Source organism: Chanodichthys erythropterus, chromosome 15 (genome assembly GCF_024489055.1).
Source record: "Chanodichthys erythropterus isolate Z2021 chromosome 15, ASM2448905v1, whole genome shotgun sequence".
In the NCBI taxonomy this organism is placed as follows: Eukaryota; Metazoa; Chordata; class Actinopteri; order Cypriniformes; family Xenocyprididae; genus Chanodichthys; species Chanodichthys erythropterus.
This window is the reverse complement of record NC_090235.1, coordinates 13,838,709-13,860,352: the sequence shown is the minus strand read 5'-3', so window position 1 is coordinate 13,860,352 and position 21,644 is coordinate 13,838,709. Positions and strand designations below refer to the sequence as shown.

Below are 21,644 nucleotides of genomic sequence, written 5' to 3'. Positions count from 1 at the left end.
CATGTTGTTTTTTGCCAAGATGTGTGATATTCCATCATGTAAGCAAAGTCAACAGAGATTACAAGTTGTTTGGTCTATTAAATTCTCACTGACAGCCCAATTTTTTCCTTGTTTTAGCCTAGATGTCAGGATGGCTATTACACTAGGGGTGTGGATCATCACTGGTCTCACGATTCAATTCGATTATGATTATCATGTTTTTGATTACACAATGCATACTCAATTTCAATATTACTGTAAATGGCTGATTTTTTTGTCAATAAATACAAGCAGTCAGATATATGAACTCCTTTTTTATTTTATCTGATTGAAAAAAGACGTAAACATCAAACAAAACTGGTCTGAACAGTATATGACAGGAGCATTTAGAACTAATAAACACTAGTAAATACTTACTGTGCATGAAACTGTCAAATAGTGTACTTAAGTCACAATAACGCTCACACACACTTGGACACACACACTGTTAAAATAGAGGGTGCATTTTTTTATTACTCACTTTTGCCTTCCTCCGCCATTTTACACTAGTGCGGGAAGTGCGTATGCAACAGATGATGTCAGAGAAAGAGAAATGTCAATAGCAGTGTTTCCCATACATTGCCTGCGTCTCAATGTGCATACTATCCATCCTAAATAGTATGTGACACTAGTAATATTCAATACTATTTAGGGTAGATAGGGTGGATAGTATGCACACTGTAGTATGCACACTGGGATGCAGGGATTAACTAGACGGTGGCGGCCTGCCACATTCATGAACCGGAAATATAATGTCCGTAATATATGTATAGGCCTGTATGAGAACCAGAAATAATATATAATACAATATAAAAAAATGTGCTGCACACGAATAAGGTGTGCATACTTTGTATACTTTGGGCTAAAGAAGACAAGTACGTTACGGTACGCAATTATGTCCATTTCCATTGTCAGAAGTTATGAATGGTACCAAAAACCAGAACTGTACCACTTTTTTTGGGATCCTTCCATTGGGGTATGTAACAGTAGTCCGGTAGCTATAGGGTGGAGCTAGACTCTGCTGAATGTTGATTGGTTGACAGAGAATCGTCTCTTGCACATGCTACAAGGAGAATGACAACACAGAGGTGCCACACAAATGTGGTTCACTGATTATCTTCACCTCGTGTAGGCTATATTTATAACAAAATGACATATAAAACACAACCCTACCTCTTTTCATTTTCATTTTAAAAATAAAACTTATTAATGTGTGGTTCAGGCAATATGTGCATAAGTACTCTGATTATCTTCACTGTATATGTAGGCTCCATATAATTAGCTTCTTAAAAAATAAAATAATATGACATAAAACAGCCATCTCTTTTTGTTAAAAGTCAGTTTTAATGATCAATAATAGCCATAATAAAAGTATAAGTATGAAGTATAAGAAGCTATACAATAAGAAATAAAGACAAACAAACAATTCAGTCATAAAAGCATACAAAGTCAACGCTCTAATGGTAAAGTTAAATAAATATAGAAAGTTATTAAACTTAACTTTCTTTGCCCTCCACGAAAACGATTTGCCCAGGAACAAATTTTAGATTCATGAAAGCAAAGATCGTCTGTTAGACATACACAAGACAAACTATATCTCATGTTTAAAGAGTCATCAGAGCCAGCTGCAAACATCAGAAGCACTAGCCGAGGTCAGGCTGTTCTCAGCTGGGTTCATGAACGCTGAGCACCCTGTGATCACCTGGATCTCACAACTCACACAACATTAGATCAACATTTCAAATAAGCACTATCTTTATCAACAAACCACAAATTTGAGCTTTAAACCAGCACATTCTCACCTGAAAAACTCTTGACAACATTTCATGAAAAAATAAAGTAGTGTTTTTAAATTACACATGTTTTCACTGTTCATTTGGAATTATTCATAATTCAGAAGAATTTTCAAACAGAAGAGATGCCGGTTTCTCCAGTAGAGGGCAGATCTAATGCGCAAATGGCAATCTCATTGGCTGGCGTGCATCTATTACTTCCCTGTTCCCATTCAGTCGGTCACGTTCGACATACGTCGGACAGACCGACGAATAGGAATCTCGCTAGAGAGGCCAATCTACTTTGAGTGTAACTACAACGAGCCAATGCACATTGGCTACAATCGTATGCATCAGCTGCTCGCCTCGCAGCGCGGGTATATAATGAGCAGCAGGTGCGTTGCATCTTCAGCTTTTCGCTTCGGAGCCGAACCTTCTGTTACAAACAGTGGTGTCTACGAGCGTGTTTTCTACTACGAGTCAGCTTCTTTTGGAAGATCTCTCCTTTGTGTTGGTGCAGGCGGACAGCACTGCAGCGGGACCGATCTCTCTTCTTTACTTTCACTTTCGTTTTGTTTTTGCCTTTTTCAAGAGAGCAAAGTCCAGTTGTAAAAGCCGTTCTCACGGCTGGTGAACGGTGCGCTTTGAGCGCTTAAGAGCTGTTCTCACAGCTGGCAAGATGGCGGCTACAAGGAGAGAGAGTGCACACGACAGGCTGCACTATTCCCTGTCTGTTTTTGCAGCGGTCATTCCCCTGCGTGCTTCGGCACCTAAAAGAGTAGTCCTAAAAGAGCTTACATAAGTAGATTCACATCTTTTTAAAGATGTCGTTCTACTTGTGTGTTTCTGGATGCGGTCGTTATCTGTCACCGCGGGATGGTCACAAACGCTGTATCACGTGCCTGGGCTTAAAGCACGCTGAGGCGGCGTTTGTGGATGAGTCATGTACTCATTGTGGGCAGATGACCATCTCGGAGTTGCGATCTAGACTCCAGCTTCTGCAAACGGGCGGAGTCCCAGCTCCGTTGCCTCGATCCAATCCTCCTCAGAGAGTTGCTTCGGGCAGCGGTCCTGGTGATCTGAGGATCACGGTGAGTGCGCTTTCTTCGGGGAACCAACCCCCTAGGAACCCTCATCCCTCCTGCACTCCGCAGCCAGTAGAGCTGCAGGGGGAACGCGGTGGACCACCCCAGAGGTGTGTACCATCCGTATCCTTCGGGGCTCCCCAGGTTGACAGGATGTTGATTGCTGTATCGGAGGGTGAGCCTGAAACTTCTGGGGATGACGATTCGGCGCAGCTGCCTCCTTCTGGAGTGACAACTGTGCCCGATTCGGACCCGGAAATGATGGCTATGCTTTCCCGGGCCGCCTACAGGGTCGGGCTCGTGTGGAATCCTCCACCGTGTCACGAACCCTTGAGGCTGGATGATTGGTATTTCGGGGTGGCAAGGGCTGGTTCTCAGCCCCCAACCCCAGTGCCTTTCTTCCTGGAGATGCATGAAGAACTCACTGGCACATGGACGGCACCTTTTACTGCCCGAAACCGTGTCGGTGCGTCCTCCTCCCTCACCACCCTTGATGGCGGGGCAGCTAAGGGTTATACACGCATACCCCTTGTGGAATGGGCCGTTGCCATGCAACTGTGCCCTAACTCCACCTGGCGGGGGGAGCCGTCTCTCCCTTCCCGGGCCTGTAAGTACTCGTCGGATCTTACCGGCAAGGCTTACCAGGCCTGTGGGGAAGCCGCCTCTGCCCTACACACTATGGCGTTGTTGCAGGTCCATCAGGCCAAGGCACTGAAGGACCTGCACGAGGGTGGTCATGAACCACAAGTTCTACAGGAACTTCGTGCTGCGTCGGACCTCGCGCTTCGTGCGACGAAGGTCATGATGCGGTCAGTGGGTCATGCGATGTCCACGTTAGTGGTCCAGGAACGCCATCTCTGGCTGTGTCTCGTGGACATGAGGGATACCGACAAAGTCAGATTCCTTAATTCCCCCGTGTCCCAGACTGGCTTCTTCGGCGACACGGTCGAGAACTTTGCCCAGCAGTTCTCGGCTGTCCAGAAGCAGTCTGAGGCCATATCCCACATCTTGCCGTGGCGTTCAGCTGCTGCACCTCCACCGCCCGCAGCACCTCATGCTGCTCGTTCTTTCGTTAATGTCTGTTTGTGGTACCCAAATTTTCAATGAAAGAGCAGTTTCCTTAATCTCCAGGTCTGAAGAGGTCTCGGAGAGGTCTCGGAGAGCAGTGGGAGGGCAAGAACCTCACCACTCTCATCCCCCTCTTCTGTCGCCAGTGGACAGCAGCAGGCAGCGGTTAAACAAAGCCTTGACTGCACCCTCTGTCCAACCGTGGAACCAGGTAAGTGTTGCCCAGCACACTGTGACGCCGCTTCGAGCCACCTCGCAAAGAGAGCCCCCCGAGCCTCGTCCCTGTGTTCCACCTCGCTGCCCCACTGTGGGTATGCCGGTGGTCCCTTTGGTCCCACTTGTACGGTCTCTGCGATCCTGGTTAGCGTTCCCCAGTCCGTCTCGCTGGGTCATTCGGACCATCAGGCTCGGCTATGCGATTCAGTTCGCCTGGTGTTCAGGGGCGTCCTCTTCACTACAGTGAAAGATGTCGATGCCCCTGTCTTGCGTGCGGACATCGCAGTCCTACTGGCGAAGGACGCGATAGAGCCGGTCCACTACCTGGTCCCTCCAGCCGATATGAGGTCAGGGTTCTACAGTCCATACATCATTGTACCCAAGAAGAGCGGTGGGTTACGACCTATCCTGGATCTGCGAGTCTTGAATCGGAGCCTTCACAAGCTACTGTTCAAGATGCTCACGCAGAAACGCATTTTCGAATGCATCCGTCCCCAGGATTGGTTTGCAGCTATCGACCTGAAGGATGCGTACTTTCATGTCTCGATTCTTCCGTGACACAGGCCATTCCTGCGGTTCGCGTTCGAAGGACGAGCATATCAGTACAGAGTCCTACCCTTCAGGCTGGTCCTGTCTCCCTGCGTCTTCACGAAAGTCGTGGAGGGAGCCCTTGTTCCCATGAGAGAACAAACTCGCCCCGGTGCAGAGGATCTCTTTTCTCGGTATGGAGTTGGATTCGGTCGAACAGATAGCACGCCTCACAGAGGAACGTGCTCAGTTGGTGTTGAACTGCCTGAATACGTTCAATGGCAGGACAGCGGTCCCACTGAGCAGCGGCTGTAACACTGCTCGGTCTGCTTCATATGAGACCGCTTCAACACTGGCTTCACAGCCGAGTCCCGAGATGGGCGTGGCAACGCGGCACGTTCCGGTTGGCAATCACTCAGGAGTGTCGCCAAGCCTTCAGCCCGTGGTCAGACCCCTTGTTTCTTCAGGCAGGAGTGCCCCTAGAACAGGTGTCCCGGCATGCTGTGGTTTTCACGGATGCCTCGACCACCGGCTGGGGTGCCACGTACAACGGGCTTGGAGTTTCAGGGGTTTGGACGGGACCTTTGTAGTGACACATCAACTGCCTCGAGTTGCTTGCAGTACGCCTTGCTCTGAGCCGCAAGCATGTACTGGTCCATACGGACAACACTGCGACCGTTGTGCACATCAACTGTCAAGGTGGTCTACGCTCCCATCGCATGTCGCAACTCGCCCGCCATCTCCTCTTGTAGAGTCGGAAGCATCTGAGGTCGCTTTGCGCCATTCATGTCCCCGGTGTGCTCAACCGTGCGGCCAACGAGCTGCACTGCCGGGAGAGTGGCGACTCCACCCCCAGGTGGTCCAGCTGATCTGGAGAGAGTTCGGAGAGGCTCAGATAGACCTGTTTGCCTCACCAGAAACCTCTCACTGCCAGTTGTTTTACTCTCTGACTGGGGGAACACTCGGGACAGACGCACTGGCACACAGCTGGCCCCGGGGCCTGCGCAAATATGCGTTTCCCCCAGTGAGCCTACTTGCACAGACACTGTGCAAAGTCAGGGAGGACGAGGAGCAGGTCCTGTTAGTTGCGCCCTATTGGCCCAACCGGACCTGGTTCCCAGAACTCTCACTCCTCACGACAGCCCCTCCCTGGCCTATTCCTCTGAGGAAAGACCTTCTTTCTCAGAGATGGGGCACTCTTTGGCACCTGCGTCCAGACCTCTGGAAACTCCATGTCTGGTCCCTGGACAGGACGCGGAGGTTCTAGGTGACTTACCCCCTGAGGTACTTAACACCATCACTTCGGCACGTGCACTGTCTACAAGACGTGCTTACACCTCGAAGTGGAACCTGTTCGTCGAGTGGTGTTCTTCTCACCGAGAAGACCCCCGAAGATGCTCGATCAGAGTCATGCTGTCCTTCTTGCAGCAAGGGTTGGAGCGTAGGCTGTCCCCCTCCACCCTCAAAGTCCACACAGCTGCTATCTCCGCTTACCACGACCACATAGATGGCAAAACTGTTGGTCAGCACCTGGTCGTCAGGTTCCTTAGGGGGGCGAGACGGTTAAATCCTCCTCGACCTCCCTCCATACCCTCTTGGGACCTCGCTCTGGTGCTTCGAGCACTTCAGATTGCTCCCTTTGAGCCCCTGCAATCAGCAGACTTAAAGATTTTGTCTCTGAAGACTTTGCTGCTGGTTGTATTGGCCTCCATCAAAAGGGTAGGGGACCTGCAGTCATTTTCGGTCGATGAATCGTGCCTAGACTTCGGGCCGGGTGACAGCCACGTTGTACTGAGACCCCGGCCTGGCTATGTGCCCAAAGTTCCTACCACTCCCTTCAGGGACCAGGTAGTGGGCCTGCAAGTGCTGCCCTCGGAGGAAGCAGACCCAGCCCTGGCTTTGCTCTGTCCAGTCCACGCTTTGTGACTGTACATAGACAGAACTCAAAGCTTCAGGACCTCAGACCAGCTCTTTGTCTGTTACGGAGGCCAGCAGAAGGGAAAGGCTGTCTCCAAGCAGAGGATGGCCCACTGGATAGTGGACGCCATCGCCCTGGCTTACCAAGCTCAGGGCGTGCCCTGCCCACTCAGGTTGCATGGTCACTCCACGAGAGGTGTAGCATCCTCCTGGGCGCTGGCTCGTGGCGCCTCGCTAACAGACATTTGTAGAGCTGCGGGCTGGGCGACACCTAACACGTTCGCTAGATACTATAGCCTTCGTGTCGAGCCGGTCTTCTCTCTGTCCCTACAAGGCAGAACCTGTCGAGTCCTCTGATCTCCCTGCGGCAGCCGACGTGGTGGAGCGTCTGGCACTAGGCCTATAGTCCGTTGTATCCTTGAGAACCAGGTTTAGGCTGGGTTCCATATGTGTGACCCTACGGGGATCCCATATGGCTGGTTCCATGGTTGCTCCTAAACGAAGCCCATGTCTTTCCCTCTGGGAGAACCCACCTCTCATCGAGTTGGAGTCACCCCAGTTCTTCCATATGTAGTACAGCCCTATGGGGTTAGTCCATATGTACTTCTCCACATAACTCCTTCGGGGAAGGATGTGGCTTCCGGCAGTGTTCCTTTCTCAATGAAAGGGTACGCTTTTCCAGCGTTATCCAATAGTTTCATTGAATGGGTTTTGGGGAACAGCAGTGATCGACCCTCTCTGTGTGTTAGCCCTGTCCCACCGTCCTCAGGCAAGGGGTCAGGTGGCTTACTACAGAGAGCTGGAAGGGGGCAGCTCCTGTGGCACTTTCGTAGGGATTCCTATTCGTCGGTCTGTCCGACGTACGCCGAACGTGACCGACTGAATGGGGACGTTTCGGTTACAAAGGTAACCCTCGTTCCCTGAAGGAGGGAATGGAGATGTCAACCCGTTGCCACAGTCGCTGTACCCCGCTGTTGCTGCCACCTATTTCCTTCGGCTCCTCAGTGAAAAGCTGAAGATGCAACGCACCTGCACTGCGAGGTGAGCAGCTGATGCATATGATTGCATGCCAATGTGCATTGGCTCGTTTTAGCTACACTCGAAGTAGATTGGTATGGGGGTAAATTGATGCCAAAACCATTGAAAATGGACAGACTAAAAGTCACAAATAGATATTAGAACTTGTAAACACAAAACACAATCTACAAATAGATAAAAAATCCGCAAACAAAGTCCTCATGATCCGCAAATGTAAAACAAGATCTACAAATAGATACAAAGTCCTCAAACAAACTCTTTGTGATCCACAAATATAAAGCATGATCTACAAAAAGATTAAAAATCCACAAATAAACACATCCTGATTCACAAATAGAAATCAGTGACTTGTACTTGAAAACCAGAATTTGAATGAATGTAAAGTGACTTGTTTGCAGGTGAAGATCATGTTCTGTTTGTAGATTGTGTCACATTTGTTTTCATAATTCTGACACTATTGTTTTGCTGTTGTGACAAAATAATGCCATAATCATTGAAAATGAAGAGACTATGAGTCAAAAATGCATATTACAATTTGTAAACACAAAACAAGTTCTACAAATAAATTTAAAATCTGCAAATGTAAAACACAATCTGTAAATAGATTCCAAATCTGCAAACAAACTCCTCATGATCCGCAAATGTAAAACAAAATCTACAAATAGATAAAAAATCCACAAACAGACTCTTCATGATTCACAAATAGAAATCAGTGACTTGTACTTGACAACCAGAATTTGAATGAATGCAAAGTGATTTGTCTGCGCATGAGGGTCATTTTTTATTTGTAGATTGTGTTGCATTTGTTTTCAGAATTTTGGCACAGCTGTTTCGCTGTTTTTTCCATTAAAAAATCTACAAATGCCCTCCTCACAATCTGCAAACAAACATGGTCTAACTTGTATTTTCAAACCACTGTAAAAAGACATTCGTACACATTCTGTGCAAAGCTCAGCATGCAAGTGTTGAATCTGTGTTTGCAGATCACTGGGCATTCACAGATCCTTCTGCACACATCTACAGATCTTTTTGGCACTACCTTTCCGCAGAGTGTGTGACTACGATCCACACGTGTAGTCAGCCAATCAGGGGTATTGCTTCAATGTGATGTCACGCCCCTCAATAAGCCCTTTTCAAAATAAGAGCTGACACTTCTCTGATGTGTGGGCTGGGCTCACTGCCATTTACCGTTGCCGGTGTCACAGCGCTGACAGGCGGACAGAGCCTGGGCAGCGCTGCAGTAGGAGTAAAATCTTTAATACGTGGAAGGGGGAGCTGCCACGGGACCTGCCACCGTTATATGCGCCTGCCTCGGGACCTGCCACCGTTATATGCGCCTGCCTCGGGACCTGCCAGGGTTATACGCGCCTGCCTCGGGACCTGCCACGGTTATACGCGCCTGCTTCGGGACCTGCCACGGTTATACGCGCCTGCCTCGGGACCTGCCACGGTTATGCGCGCCTGCCTCGGGACCTGCCAGGGTTATGCGCGCCTGCTTCGGGACCTGCCACGGTTATACGCGCCTGCCTCGGGACCTGCCACGGTTATGCGCGCCTGCCTCGGGACCTGCCACGGTTATGCGCGCCTGCCTCGGGACCTGCCACGGTTATACGCGCCTGCCTCGGGACCTGCCACGGTTATACGCGCCTGCTTCGGGACCTGCCACGGTTATACGCGCCTGCCTCGGGACCTGCCACGGTTATGCGCGCCTGCCTCGGGACCTGCCAGGGTTATGCGCGCCTGCCTCGGGACCTGCCAGGGTTATGCGCGTCTGCCTCGGGACCTGCCACGGTTATACGCGCCTGCCTCGGGACCTGCCAGGGTTATGCGCGCCTGCCTCGGGACCTGCCAGGGTTATGCGCGTCTGCCTCGGGACCTGCCACGGTTATGCGCGCCTGCCTCGGGACCTGCCACGGTTATGCGCGCCTGCTTCGGGACCTGCCACGGTTAAATGCGCCTGCCTCGGGACCTGCCACGGATATATGATGCATATATGATATATGCCGATTGATGAATGCGTGCAAACAGTGCAGTCCTGCTCTTATGCACCTATTTATCATCTTAACTTAATATTTTATTCGCTCTTATTGCCCATAATGGAGCGCGTCTCTTAGCTCCTACTAGCGTCGCGCCTGCCTCAAGATCTCTCACTGTTTACAGGTACCAGACACTCTGATTGACACATGAGAGCAAACGGATACATAAATAAGAGCAGGATTGCACAATTTGTCAACTTATATTTTATTCGCTCTTATTGCCCATAATGGAGCGCGTCTCTTAGCTCCTACTAGCGTCGCGTCTGCCTCAAGATCTCTCACTGTTTACAGCTACCAGACACCCAGGACTGATGCAGGAGAGCACAGAACAAAACATGTCACAGCCAAGGTGAGTAAATTGAACAGGTAAAATCACATTGTGGTCTGTGAAATATTGTTTAAGGATCTTTTTAAGTACTAGTTTAGTAAGTTAATAAGATTTTTACAGTCTTTATAAAACATTTCTTTAAATGTTTGTGTCATTCAACAACACTGAAACAGCATTAGTTTTTATTTTTATTTATTTATTGTAATATGGGCTCAGACACCTTAAGCAGAGAAAAAAATGTAAAAAAAAATATGATTGTAAAAAATGGGCTACACATTGTGGCATTAAGGCAAACTCAAAAGGTTATGCTGTACAAAATAAGTATATTAGTTCTGCAAAGTGACTTTTTAGACTGTATTATTCAACAAATTTGATAAAGATAACAGGGAAGGGGGCACAGAGAAAAGTCCAGACAGTAGCACAATGTGTGGTACAGTAACAGGAGGAATCCCTTTGTCATCAAAACCATTCAGGATCAGAATCTGTGGATGCTCTGTAAAATTGAGTATAATTATTTAAGGGTTTAAGGCTAGACTGAATATTAAAATCAGGAAAAGGGAATTTAAAAATGCCATTTTAACACACTTACCCCAAATGTCCCTTTGTTTGAAAAGCCGTTTCTGCCTGGAACCTGTGGAAGCCCTCTGTCTTTTTTAGGATTAATAGGGTTACCTTTGAAAGACCAAGAGAGGACAACCATTTAATTTAATTTGATTGTTCTATATGCATCACCCATGCATTTTTAAGCAAACGAAATTATCCAAAAATTTACCTCAGAAATAAGTACTTCCAAAATGTAGGATGTATTACTTAATTCTGTCATGTCAATCTGTGTGACTCTTAATTCTATCAATGATCCCCTCTGTCTGTTGGCAATAGGCATTGCATTCAACATTGTTACAGTATATTGGTTATATATTAAGTGTAGCTCAAAATGCTAGGAAATAATTGTTTATATTTGTTGTTTTTCTACAAAAGTTACACGTTTGTTTATTACAAAATTGGTTTACCTGTTGTTCATCAAAAAAATAAATCCTTCCATTAAGTTTCATCTTCAGCTTTGGGGAAAATTTTGGATTTTTATGCAAAAACATCCTGTTTGATCTAATTGTGCCATTTGTCAAGCCGTTGTGTAGCTCCTACAATGTGAAGCAATGCATCATGCGGTATTTCTTTCTGAAATAAGTGTAACAAATATATACTATTTTTCTAATTGTTCACTTCCAAAAACAGATATGCATGTAAATGTCACAAGAGAATGGATATGCAGATGAGAACCTTACAAAAGGTAAGGCACATTTATTCAGTTATTGGTGTGATGAAGTATTCATGTTGTTTACCATAATGTCCTGATCTGTTATGTTCACCACCAATCCCTGCTTCAACACTGATAGTGTTCTGTTAAAAGAAATAGGAGGGTTACAGAAGCATTCAATGTATTTGTAATGTTGTGATTAGAGAATGAAATTTTTTTGAAAATGTAAACTGCATACTTGTCGTAAGGATATGACTTTTCAATGTCACATCCACATCTGAATGCCATGTCCTTTGTGACCATTGCTGGATTTATGCCAGCACAGTCATAGTGCAGCCATTTATTACAAATGTCACACTGAATCCATTGCAATGTCTTGACCTCTGCATGCATGGTTCTGCAGAGGAAATATGTACATTTATATAACTGCTCAATCAATATAGTATAACATATTAAAATGCAGTATTATCACTTACTTGGTCCGGATTTGTTGAAATATTCAAATATCAATCTTCTGGGCCAAATATCTGTTTTTAGCCTCACAAGCTGTCATCTCAGGTGGGAAGTCCTAAGAACAGAAGATGAGCAAACCAGTACATCATTTTAAGCAAAATAGTATTTATAATATTCATTTTATATTTACTCAAATATTAGACAGATCACACATACATCCAGATTAGAGAAAACGCCACCATTATTTAATTTAGAGCTTGACACTGCTTTACCTTAGTTTGTATATTTTTAACCAAACAGGAGGCATGGTACATCCGAAGGTGGATCAACTGTTCTGTGTGGAGCAACTCGGAAGACATGCTGAGCCCTTTTGCTTCCATCTCTGCAATCTACAAAAATGTAAAGGGCTTTGTACAATGTACTGTATTTACTTAATTAAAGTCTCCATAGTATTTATTATATACTGTAAATGTTAATGAATGTATAGCAAACATAAATCTCTGTCCACTCACTGTGCAAACAAAAACACCACAGTTTCTTCCATCATTTTTGTGCCATTGCTGTGGTTTTCACTCAGTCCACCCTTCCAGGGAGTCTAGATGTCTAAATGCATCTCTGAAAAAAAAAAATGGATGTAAAGCAGACTGTACCCAAGTCATGGAATATTTTAATACATAATACTTCAGGGTGCTTCTGTTTTTTTTTTTGATGAAATCTATCATATAACGAATACTGGTCTGATGTGCTGGTCTCAGGGTGTGGACATGAGAAGTCGTCCATTTCTCTGGGTTTTGCTGCAAGTCTTGGATTACTTCTGAAGTTTTTCATCCACTCAAGGTTGACTGTTAGTTTTCCTTCAGCTCCAAGTGTTATGTTTGCACCTGTTGGTGCATATATCCTTCCATTGTTGGTTTGGAAGAATCTCTGCTGTGTTCTATTGTTCACGTGTCTGGCACAAATGGCACAATTAGATCAAACAGGATGTTTTTGCATAAAAATCCAAAATTTTCCCCAAAGCTGAAGATGAAACTTAATGGAAGGATTTATTTTTTTGATGAACAACAGGTAAACCAATTTTGTAATAAACAAACGTGTAACTTTTGTAGAAAAACAACAAATATAAACAATTATTTCCTAGCATTTTGAGCTACACTTAATATATAACCAATATACTGTAACAATGTTGAATGCAATGCCTATTGCCAACAGACAGAGGGGATCATTGATAGAATTAAGAGTCACACAGATTGACATGACAGAATTAAGTAATACATCCTACATTTTGGAAGTACTTATTTCTGAGGTAAATTTTTGGATAATTTCGTTTGCTTAAAAATGCATGGGTGATGCATATAGAACAATCAAATTAAATTAAATGGTTGTCCTCTCTTGGTCTTTCAAAGGTAACCCTATTAATCCTAAAAAAGACAGAGGGCTTCCACAGGTTCCAGGCAGAAACGGCTTTTCAAACAAAGGGACATTTGGGGTAAGTGTGTTAAAATGGCATTTTTAAATTCCCTTTTCCTGATTTTAATATTCAGTCTAGCCTTAAACCCTTAAATAATTCTACTCAATTTTACAGAGCATCCACAGATTCTGATCCTGAATGGTTTTGATGACAAAGGGATTCCTCCTGTTACTGTACCACACATTGTGCTACTGTCTGGACTTTTCTCTGTGCCCCCTTCCCTGTTATCTTTATCAAATTTGTTGAATAATACAGTCTAAAAAGTCACTTTGCAGAACTAATATACTTATTTTGTACAGCATAACCTTTCGAGTTTGCCTTAATGCCACAATGTGTAGCCCATTTTTTACAATCATATTTTTTTTTTACATTTTTTTCTCTGCTTAAGGTGTCTGAGCCCATATTACAATAAATAAATAAAAATAAAAACGAATGCTGTTTCAGTGTTGTTGAATGACACAAACATTTAAAGAAATGTTTTATAAAGACTGTAAAAATCTTATTAACTTACTAAACTAGTACTTAAAAAGATCCTTAAACAATATTTCACAGACCACAATGTGATTTTACCTGTTCAATTTACTCACCTTGGCTGTGACATGTTTTGTTCTGTGCTCTCCTGCATCAGTCCTGGGTGTCTGGTAGCTGTAAACAGTGAGAGATCTTGAGGCAGACGCGACGCTAGTAGGAGCTAAGAGACGCGCTCCATTATGGGCAATAAGAGCGAATAAAATATAAGTTGACAAATTGTGCAATCCTGCTCTTATTTATGTATCCGTTTGCTCTCATGTGTCAATCAGAGTGTCTGGTAGCTGTAAACAGTGAGAGATCTTGAGGCAGGCGCGACGCTAGTAGGAGCTAAGAGACGCGCTCCATTATGGGCAATAAGAGCGAATAAAATATTAAGTTAAGATGATAAATAGGTGCATAAGAGCAGGACTGCACTGTTTGCACGCATTCATCAATCGGCATATATCATATATGCATCATATATCCGTGGCAGGTCCCGAGGCAGGCGCATTTAACCGTGGCAGGTCCCGAAGCAGGCGCGCATAACCGTGGCAGGTCCCGAGGCAGGCGCACATAACCGTGGCAGGTCCCGAGGCAGGCGCGTATAACCCTGGCAGGTCCCGAGGCAGGCGCACATAACCGTGGCAGGTCCCGAGGCAGGCGCGTATAACCCTGGCAGGTCCCGAGGCAGGCGCGCATAACCGTGGCAGGTCCCGAAGCAGGCGCGCATAACCGTGGCAAGTCCCGAGGCAGGCGCGCTTAACCGTGGCAGGTCCCGAGGCAGGCGCGCTTAACCGTGGCAGGTCCCGAGGCAGGCGCGCATAACCCTGGCAGGTCCCGAAGCAGGCGCGCATAACCGTGGCAAGTCCCGAGGCAGGCGCGCTTAACCGTGGCAAGTCCCGAGGCAGGCGCGCTTAACCGTGGCAGGTCCCGAAGCAGGCGCGCATAACCCTGGCAGGTCCCGAGGCAGGCGCGCATAACCCTGGCAGGTCCCGAGGCAGGCGCGTATAACCGTGGCAGGTCCCGAAGCAGGCGCGCATAACCCTGGCAGGTCCCGAGGCAGGCGCGCATAACCGTGGCAGGTCCCGAGGCAGGCGCGTATAACCGTGGCAGGTCCCGAAGCAGGCGCGTATAACCGTGGCAGGTCCCGAGGCAGGCGCGTATAACCCTGGCAGGTCCCGAGGCAGGCGCATATAACGGTGGCAGGTCCCGAGGCAGGCGCATATAACGGTGGCAGGTCCCGTGGCAGCTCCCCCTTCCACGTATTAAAGATTTTACTCCTACTGCAGCGCTGCCCAGGCTCTGTCCGCCTGTCAGCGCTGTGACACCGGCAACGGTAAATGGCAGTGAGCCCAGCCCACACATCAGAGAAGTGTCAGCTCTTATTTTGAAAAGGGCTTATTGAGGGGGCGTGACATCACATTGAAGCAATACCCCTGATTGGCTGACTACACGTGTGGATCGTAGTCACACACTCTGCGGAAAGGTAGTGCCAAAAAGATCTGTAGATGTGTGCAGAAGGATCTGTGAATGCCCAGTGATCTGCAAACACAGATTCAACACTTGCATGCTGAGCTTTGCACAGAATGTGTACGAATGTCTTTTTACAGTGGTTTGAAAATACAAGTTAGACCATGTTTGTTTGCAGATTGTGAGGAGGGCATTTGTAGATTTTTTAATGGAAAAAACAGCGAAACAGCTGTGCCAAAATTCTGAAAACAAATGCAACACAATCTACAAATAAAAAATGACCCTCATGCGCAGACAAATCACTTTGCATTCATTCAAATTCTGGTTGTCAAGTACAAGTCACTGATTTCTATTTGTGAATCATGAAGAGTCTGTTTGTGGATTTTTTATCTATTTGTAGATTTTGTTTTACATTTGCGGATCATGAGGAGTTTGTTTGCAGATTTGGAATCTATTTACAGATTGTGTTTTACATTTGCAGATTTTAAATTTATTTGTAGAACTTGTTTTGTGTTTACAAATTGTAATATGCATTTTTGACTCATAGTCTCTTCATTTTCAATGATTATGGCATTATTTTGTCACAACAGCAAAACAATAGTGTCAGAATTATGAAAACAAATGTGACACAATCTACAAACAGAACATGATCTTCACCTGCAAACAAGTCACTTTACATTCATTCAAATTCTGGTTTTCAAGTACAAGTCACTGATTTCTATTTGTGAATCAGGATGTGTTTATTTGTGGATTTTTAATCTTTTTGTAGATCATGCTTTATATTTGTGGATCACAAAGAGTTTGTTTGAGGACTTTGTATCTATTTGTAGATCTTGTTTTACATTTGCGGATCATGAGGACTTTGTTTGCGGATTTTTTATCTATTTGTAGATTGTGTTTTGTGTTTACAAGTTCTAATATCTATTTGTGACTTTTAGTCTGTCCATTTTCAATGGTTTTGGCATCAATTTACCCCCATAGATTGGCCTCTCTAGCGAGATTCCTATTCGTCGGTCTGTCCGACGTACGTCTCTGTTCCCTCCTTCAGGGAACGAGGGTTACCTTTGTAACCAAAACGTTCCTGTACTATATACAGGGAAAAACTGTAAAAGGTCTAACCAGACATTTTATGTAATTTTACAATAAAATGCTATTAATTATACAGTTTTTAGAAGTAAAAAACAACAAATCTGCTTATAGTCAAAAACTGTAAACTGATATTCCCACAATTCCCTTTAAAACACTCCACATTTGAATGTTTAGATAATTATGTTTCTTAATAGTTTTTGTTATAAGTTATGTACATTAGGGTTTTATGTTATTTCATCTGTTGTTTAATGAATGTTTATTGCATTATTTAAGTGTTGTGGGTTACCATGATAGTGTTTTGCGTTTGCGTGAATCACTCTTTGAACCTTTTATATATTAGCATGCTTCAGTGCATGAAAAAACTATACTGTGATGAACTCTGATTCTTCATGTGGTTTTCTCTTTTACCACCTGGCACCTGCATTATAATGGTGGTTGTCAGTATATGTTAAAGATACAAAATAGATTTTAGTAGTAGTAGTGTGCATTGTTCAATTTATTGGTTTACATTCAAATTTTCTTGTTTGTAAATCACAGTTTGTTCTGTAAATGTGTTTACAGTTTTTCTGTATTTTATTTATTTATTCATTTATTTTTACAAAATTATACTTTATACAGTATTGATGCATAAACTTGAGAAAATGAGATCCAGGCAGATGATAACGTTGATGAAAAATTCTTTATTCATTACAATTAAATTTTGCCTCACACGCAAACTTCAATCGATAATGGAAATATTTAATAAAACCAAAAGGTGAAATAACATTCTAAAATCTGAGTATTGTATCTAAAAGATGAAGTTCATAATATACAAAAAGGAAGAACAATAATTAAGACATTTGCAGATAAGAGAGAAGAAGCAGAAGCCCAGGAGAGCAAAGGAAGAAAAAAAGCTGAATTATCAAAGACCCGGTCAGCTTTATACCAGGAGCATATAGGGAAATTTACATCCCACACAAATTGATGTTTTTGTTCTAAAAGAAAAGGTTAAATGGTTTTTCCCCATTAGACATAGACTGGTCCAGTGTCAAAAATAGATATAGTAGTTGTTTTGACCCCCTTTGGGAAGTTTGCAAATCTTACCCTTTTAAATGTCAGGAATAATAACAGACATATTTTGATCAGATTCAAATGAGCAATAATTCTGAAAAACATCACTTCTGCAGTACTTGGCAGGCGTCCAATGTCTAACCACAATCGTGTCACACTGGACCACTTCAAAGAACAATTGAACATAACAAGCATACATACTCTTAAAGATAAAACTGATAAATCATAAGCCATAAACGATTAACATAAATATTAATAAAAATGCATGAATATGAATATTGACCATTTCGGATCCACCAGTATTGATACTTTACTTTATTGTATTGAATGAATATTTACTGTCTGTATTTGCAGGAACCGGCACTAAATCTGTGTCAGGAATAAATGGAGGCAACGTGACCCTGTCATGTGACTTTGATGACAGAGAGATTTCTGATTTCAGTTTAATTAGTCGGTCAAAAATCATTCCTGTGTGTCAGGAGAAAAACTGTAGTGGTCGAGTGTTTAAAGAAGGATCATGTGACATCATCATCAAGGATCTGATCTTCAGTGATGCTGGGAGATATATTCTGAGAGTCTATTACACTAATGATCAGAGAGAACTGAAGTATCATCTTCATATTCATGGTAAAGTCAAAACTAATTTAACCATCAGCATGAGCTTTCTGGATTTCCTGATAATGTTAACAATGTAATATTGTTGGTATTCAATGTGGAGCCAGTAATCATGGAAAACATTAAATGTAACAATTATCCAATATTCAGATTAGATGATTCCAATATAGGCTTTTCAATGGCTGATTTTTATATGTTTACATTTGCTCCCTCTGATCCTAAATCTGAGTTTATGACCTTGATTGATTTATACTGTTATAATAATGATTGAGGATGAATGTGTTTCTGTTTGTCCTCAGATGAGATTTCTGTGGAAACAGGAGAGCAGCTGAAGATGGATGTTCTGTTGATCAATGCTGATAAAGTGGAGAGAAACTCCAGTGGAGAGTGGACAGAGGTGTGGACGAGAGGTCACGGGGTCAGCAGTGATCGACTGACCGACAGAGATGGAAATCTGACCATTAGTAATTTTACAGTCTCTGACACTGGAACATACAGAGTTCTGGACTCTGAAGGAGAAATCTGGATCACAGTCACAGTCACAATCACAGGTGAGAGAAGATCAGTGGATGATCAGAAATATTATTTATACTGCATTTGAGCATGATGCTTATTCATCAAGTTTTAAAGAACAACTTGATGCTAAACTGTGTGAGTAACCTTTGATATCCTCTACAGAATCAGTGGAAAAAACTAATAACCCTGCACAATATAGTAAGTAAAACAGGAGACAGTGAGAACTTTACAAAATCTTTAAGCAGTGAGATAAAAAAAAAAAAAAAAAAAAAAAAAAAACATTAAAAAATAATCTGTGTTCTCTTCCTTCCTCTTTCCAGCTGTAGATCCTCTGGTTATTGGACTGTCTTTGATTGGAGCTCTGCTGGTTCTGGTGGTTCTACTTATTGTCATCTGGATATACCGACGTCGGCACAACAATACATGACATTGTACAGTAATCCAGAACATCTAGAGATGACACTGGAAACTTGTAATCTTATATTTATATCATATAAAATAGTTGAGCAAGAGTGCTGTTCTTCCTGAATATTAGTTTTTAAACAATAGTTTAAAATAAACAAAGAGTCAATCTAAAAAGCTTAATTTTGGACACAATATGGTCTGAATATATTTAGCTATTACATGTACACTGTAAAATGTTGCAGTGTAAATTTGCAGTAATTAACTGGCAGCAGCTTCACCTGCAATGTACTGTTGCTTTTACAGTTTTTACTCCTGTCCTGTAAGTGTAAAATGCTGGCAGCACAGATACATTAAATTAAACTGAAGTTAGTTCACTTCATTTGTAGAAACTCAATGTCTAAAATAGGCAGTTGCCATTTAAGTTTATAAATTAATATAGTGTGACGGTTTGGGGATAAACCGCACTTTTAAAATAAATAAATGTTATAACCAATCAGGAGAAAGGTGTGGATGATTGAATGGAAATACCTGGATAAAAGAGGAAGTGGAAGGAGTAACGACAGGTAGTGAGTGAAGTGTTGCGCTGCAGTGGGCTGTTCAAATTATGTGCACGCCAGTTTGCTACATTTAATTATGCACATGCCACTGTGATGGATCTCCCTGGCACGGATGACTACAAGTGCTGGATCCTATCGCTCCAGTGTTCGTCTGCTGAGCTCGCTTGATCCTTCGTCACTGGCATTGTCTGCCGAGCGTTGCCTGGTATGGAGAGAAAGCTGCCGGTTCCTGTCACTTCCGACTGTTTTCAGTTCATCGAATAAAGAATTAATTGCGGCACTATTGTAATGCCCTTAACGATGTCGACTACCGAACGTGTGGGGTTTTAAATTGCCGAGTCCCGCCTCAATTCAAGTATTTCCTACCAACAACGCACTTAAAACTTTCAAAAGCTTCCCCGACATCATTCGCCTCAGTATGAGACAGACAACTTGGGTAAAGTTGGTTTTATATTCGCACATTCGGACTTCTGATAAATTCAGACTTTCCAATAAATGTGCAATAAATTAATGTTTGCGAATTTTAAGAAGCGACATGATATTGACAACCAAGCGACATGATATTGTCAACTTACAACATTTTTCACAGTCGATCAAAATAGGCAAGTATTGTTTTAATGGCATATTTACTTGTGAATGTCCACTGAATGTCCAATGTAGTGTGATTAACAAGACTATTGAATACGGATGTCCGAATGTGCGAATATAAAACCAACTTTACCGAAGTAGACAGACATACCCCTTTTCCACCAAGGCAGTTTGAGTGCTGGTTCCGAGCCAGAGCCTAGTTTCAAATCAGTTCTTTGTCTTTCGACACACAAAGCACCAGCTCCAAACCAGAAAAAGTGGTTCGTAAGTAGTACCAAAACATTGCTGGGCTAGAAGTAAGAACCGCTTGCTTCAGGGGCTGGGGGCGGGGTTACCGTGACCAACAAGAAACTTGTGACTGCCATTTTTGAAATAGCAGCTAATCGAGCTAATAGCAGCTCGATTGTAATCTCTGTCTATATACAAATTACGGCGAGCCGTGTTTGGATGCCGATGTAGGTTCGCAAAGCTATGAGCATCAACAGAAGTGAAACATCCGTGATTGTTGATAGAAGCCCAGCTAACAAAAAGGAGTTGTCAGAACGTTTTGTTAACATTCTCTTTAAGTTATGAAAACGTTATTTTGGAATGTTTTCTAAACGTTCAAAACGTCCAGTTTTTTTAATGTATCAAGAATGTTTTTTCGTTAGAGGAACGTTAGAGGAACATTCCATTCTATCATTTTGGAAATGTTATAAAAACGTTATTTTGTAATATTTTTGGAACGTTCAAATGAACTGTTTTTAAGAACGTTTTTTCTTGGTTTATGTGAACGATAGAGGAACATTCCATTCTATCATTTTGGAAATGTTATGAAAACGTTATTTTCTGAACGTTCACAACACCCTGCCCCGCTAGAAATTTTACGTTCCCAGAACATTCTCAAAACATCCCCACTGGTGTTAAGGACGTTGTTTAATAATGTTCCCAGAACGTTCAGAGACGGTCACGATGTGGAGCTCTTTTAAGGTTTGGGGGACGTTATTTGGCGGACATTCACAGAACATTTAGGGAACCATATTTAATTTTTTTTAGGGAACATCCCAGCTGCCCTCATCAAAAATGTCGATTAATAAGAGTATCTGCTCAAACAAAAACAACAGCACATGCATGAGCTAATGTAACTGCTGTATCACTGCATCGGTAACTACACAGTTACTGTCTTTAAATAAAGCGACATGCAGCAGAGCATCAGTGTTTCTGGATCATCACTGACTGAAGCTCAGGATCTACTCTCCAGCACAATGGTGACACACAAAACTCAGATAACAGAAACAACATTAAACACTAACAGATCTCTCTAGATCTCTGCATCTTCACTTATTACAAACCACTCTGACTTTGTTTCTGTCATACAAATCTTCTTTATGAGGTGTTGATGTTTTATCAAATTTATAAATGTCACCGTTATGGAGGTAAACGCTTGTTTTAGTTGGGCTCCTGACCCTTTACAATTTGATTATTTTTCTCCAATTGTTGCAATTGTGTTTTAAAGCATTAATTGCAAAAGAAATTGTGAGAAAAATCTGATCATATGGATTTGATTGTTCATTGTTATTTTTCTCATCATACAGTGAATGATAGGCTATACAGCATGCCATATTTGCGTGTGATTGAAAAGTGCACGGTCTTGCAACCCACCACTTAAGAAACATTTACGTA

General features: G+C 43.3%; 1 protein-coding gene across 2 annotated transcripts in view; it reads left to right on the top strand.

The window, feature by feature from the left end:
• LOC137001974 (uncharacterized) overlaps positions 1-19,325 on the top strand; it is a 28,456-nt gene extending 9,131 nt beyond the window's left edge. The window contains exons 3-6 of one of the 2 annotated variants that reach the window (XM_067361356.1): positions 17,781-17,928; positions 18,216-18,467; positions 18,595-18,630; positions 18,753-19,325. In XM_067361356.1, the coding sequence (XP_067217457.1) occupies positions 17,781-17,928; positions 18,216-18,467; positions 18,595-18,630; positions 18,753-18,859 (543 nt within the window). In that variant the 3' untranslated portion in view covers positions 18,860-19,325. Of the gene's footprint in view, positions 1-17,655; positions 17,929-18,215; positions 18,468-18,594; positions 18,631-18,752 lie in introns of both variants that reach the window. The other variant, XM_067361354.1, reaches the window with a different exon arrangement.
• The last annotated feature ends 2,319 nt before the right edge of the window (positions 19,326-21,644 follow it).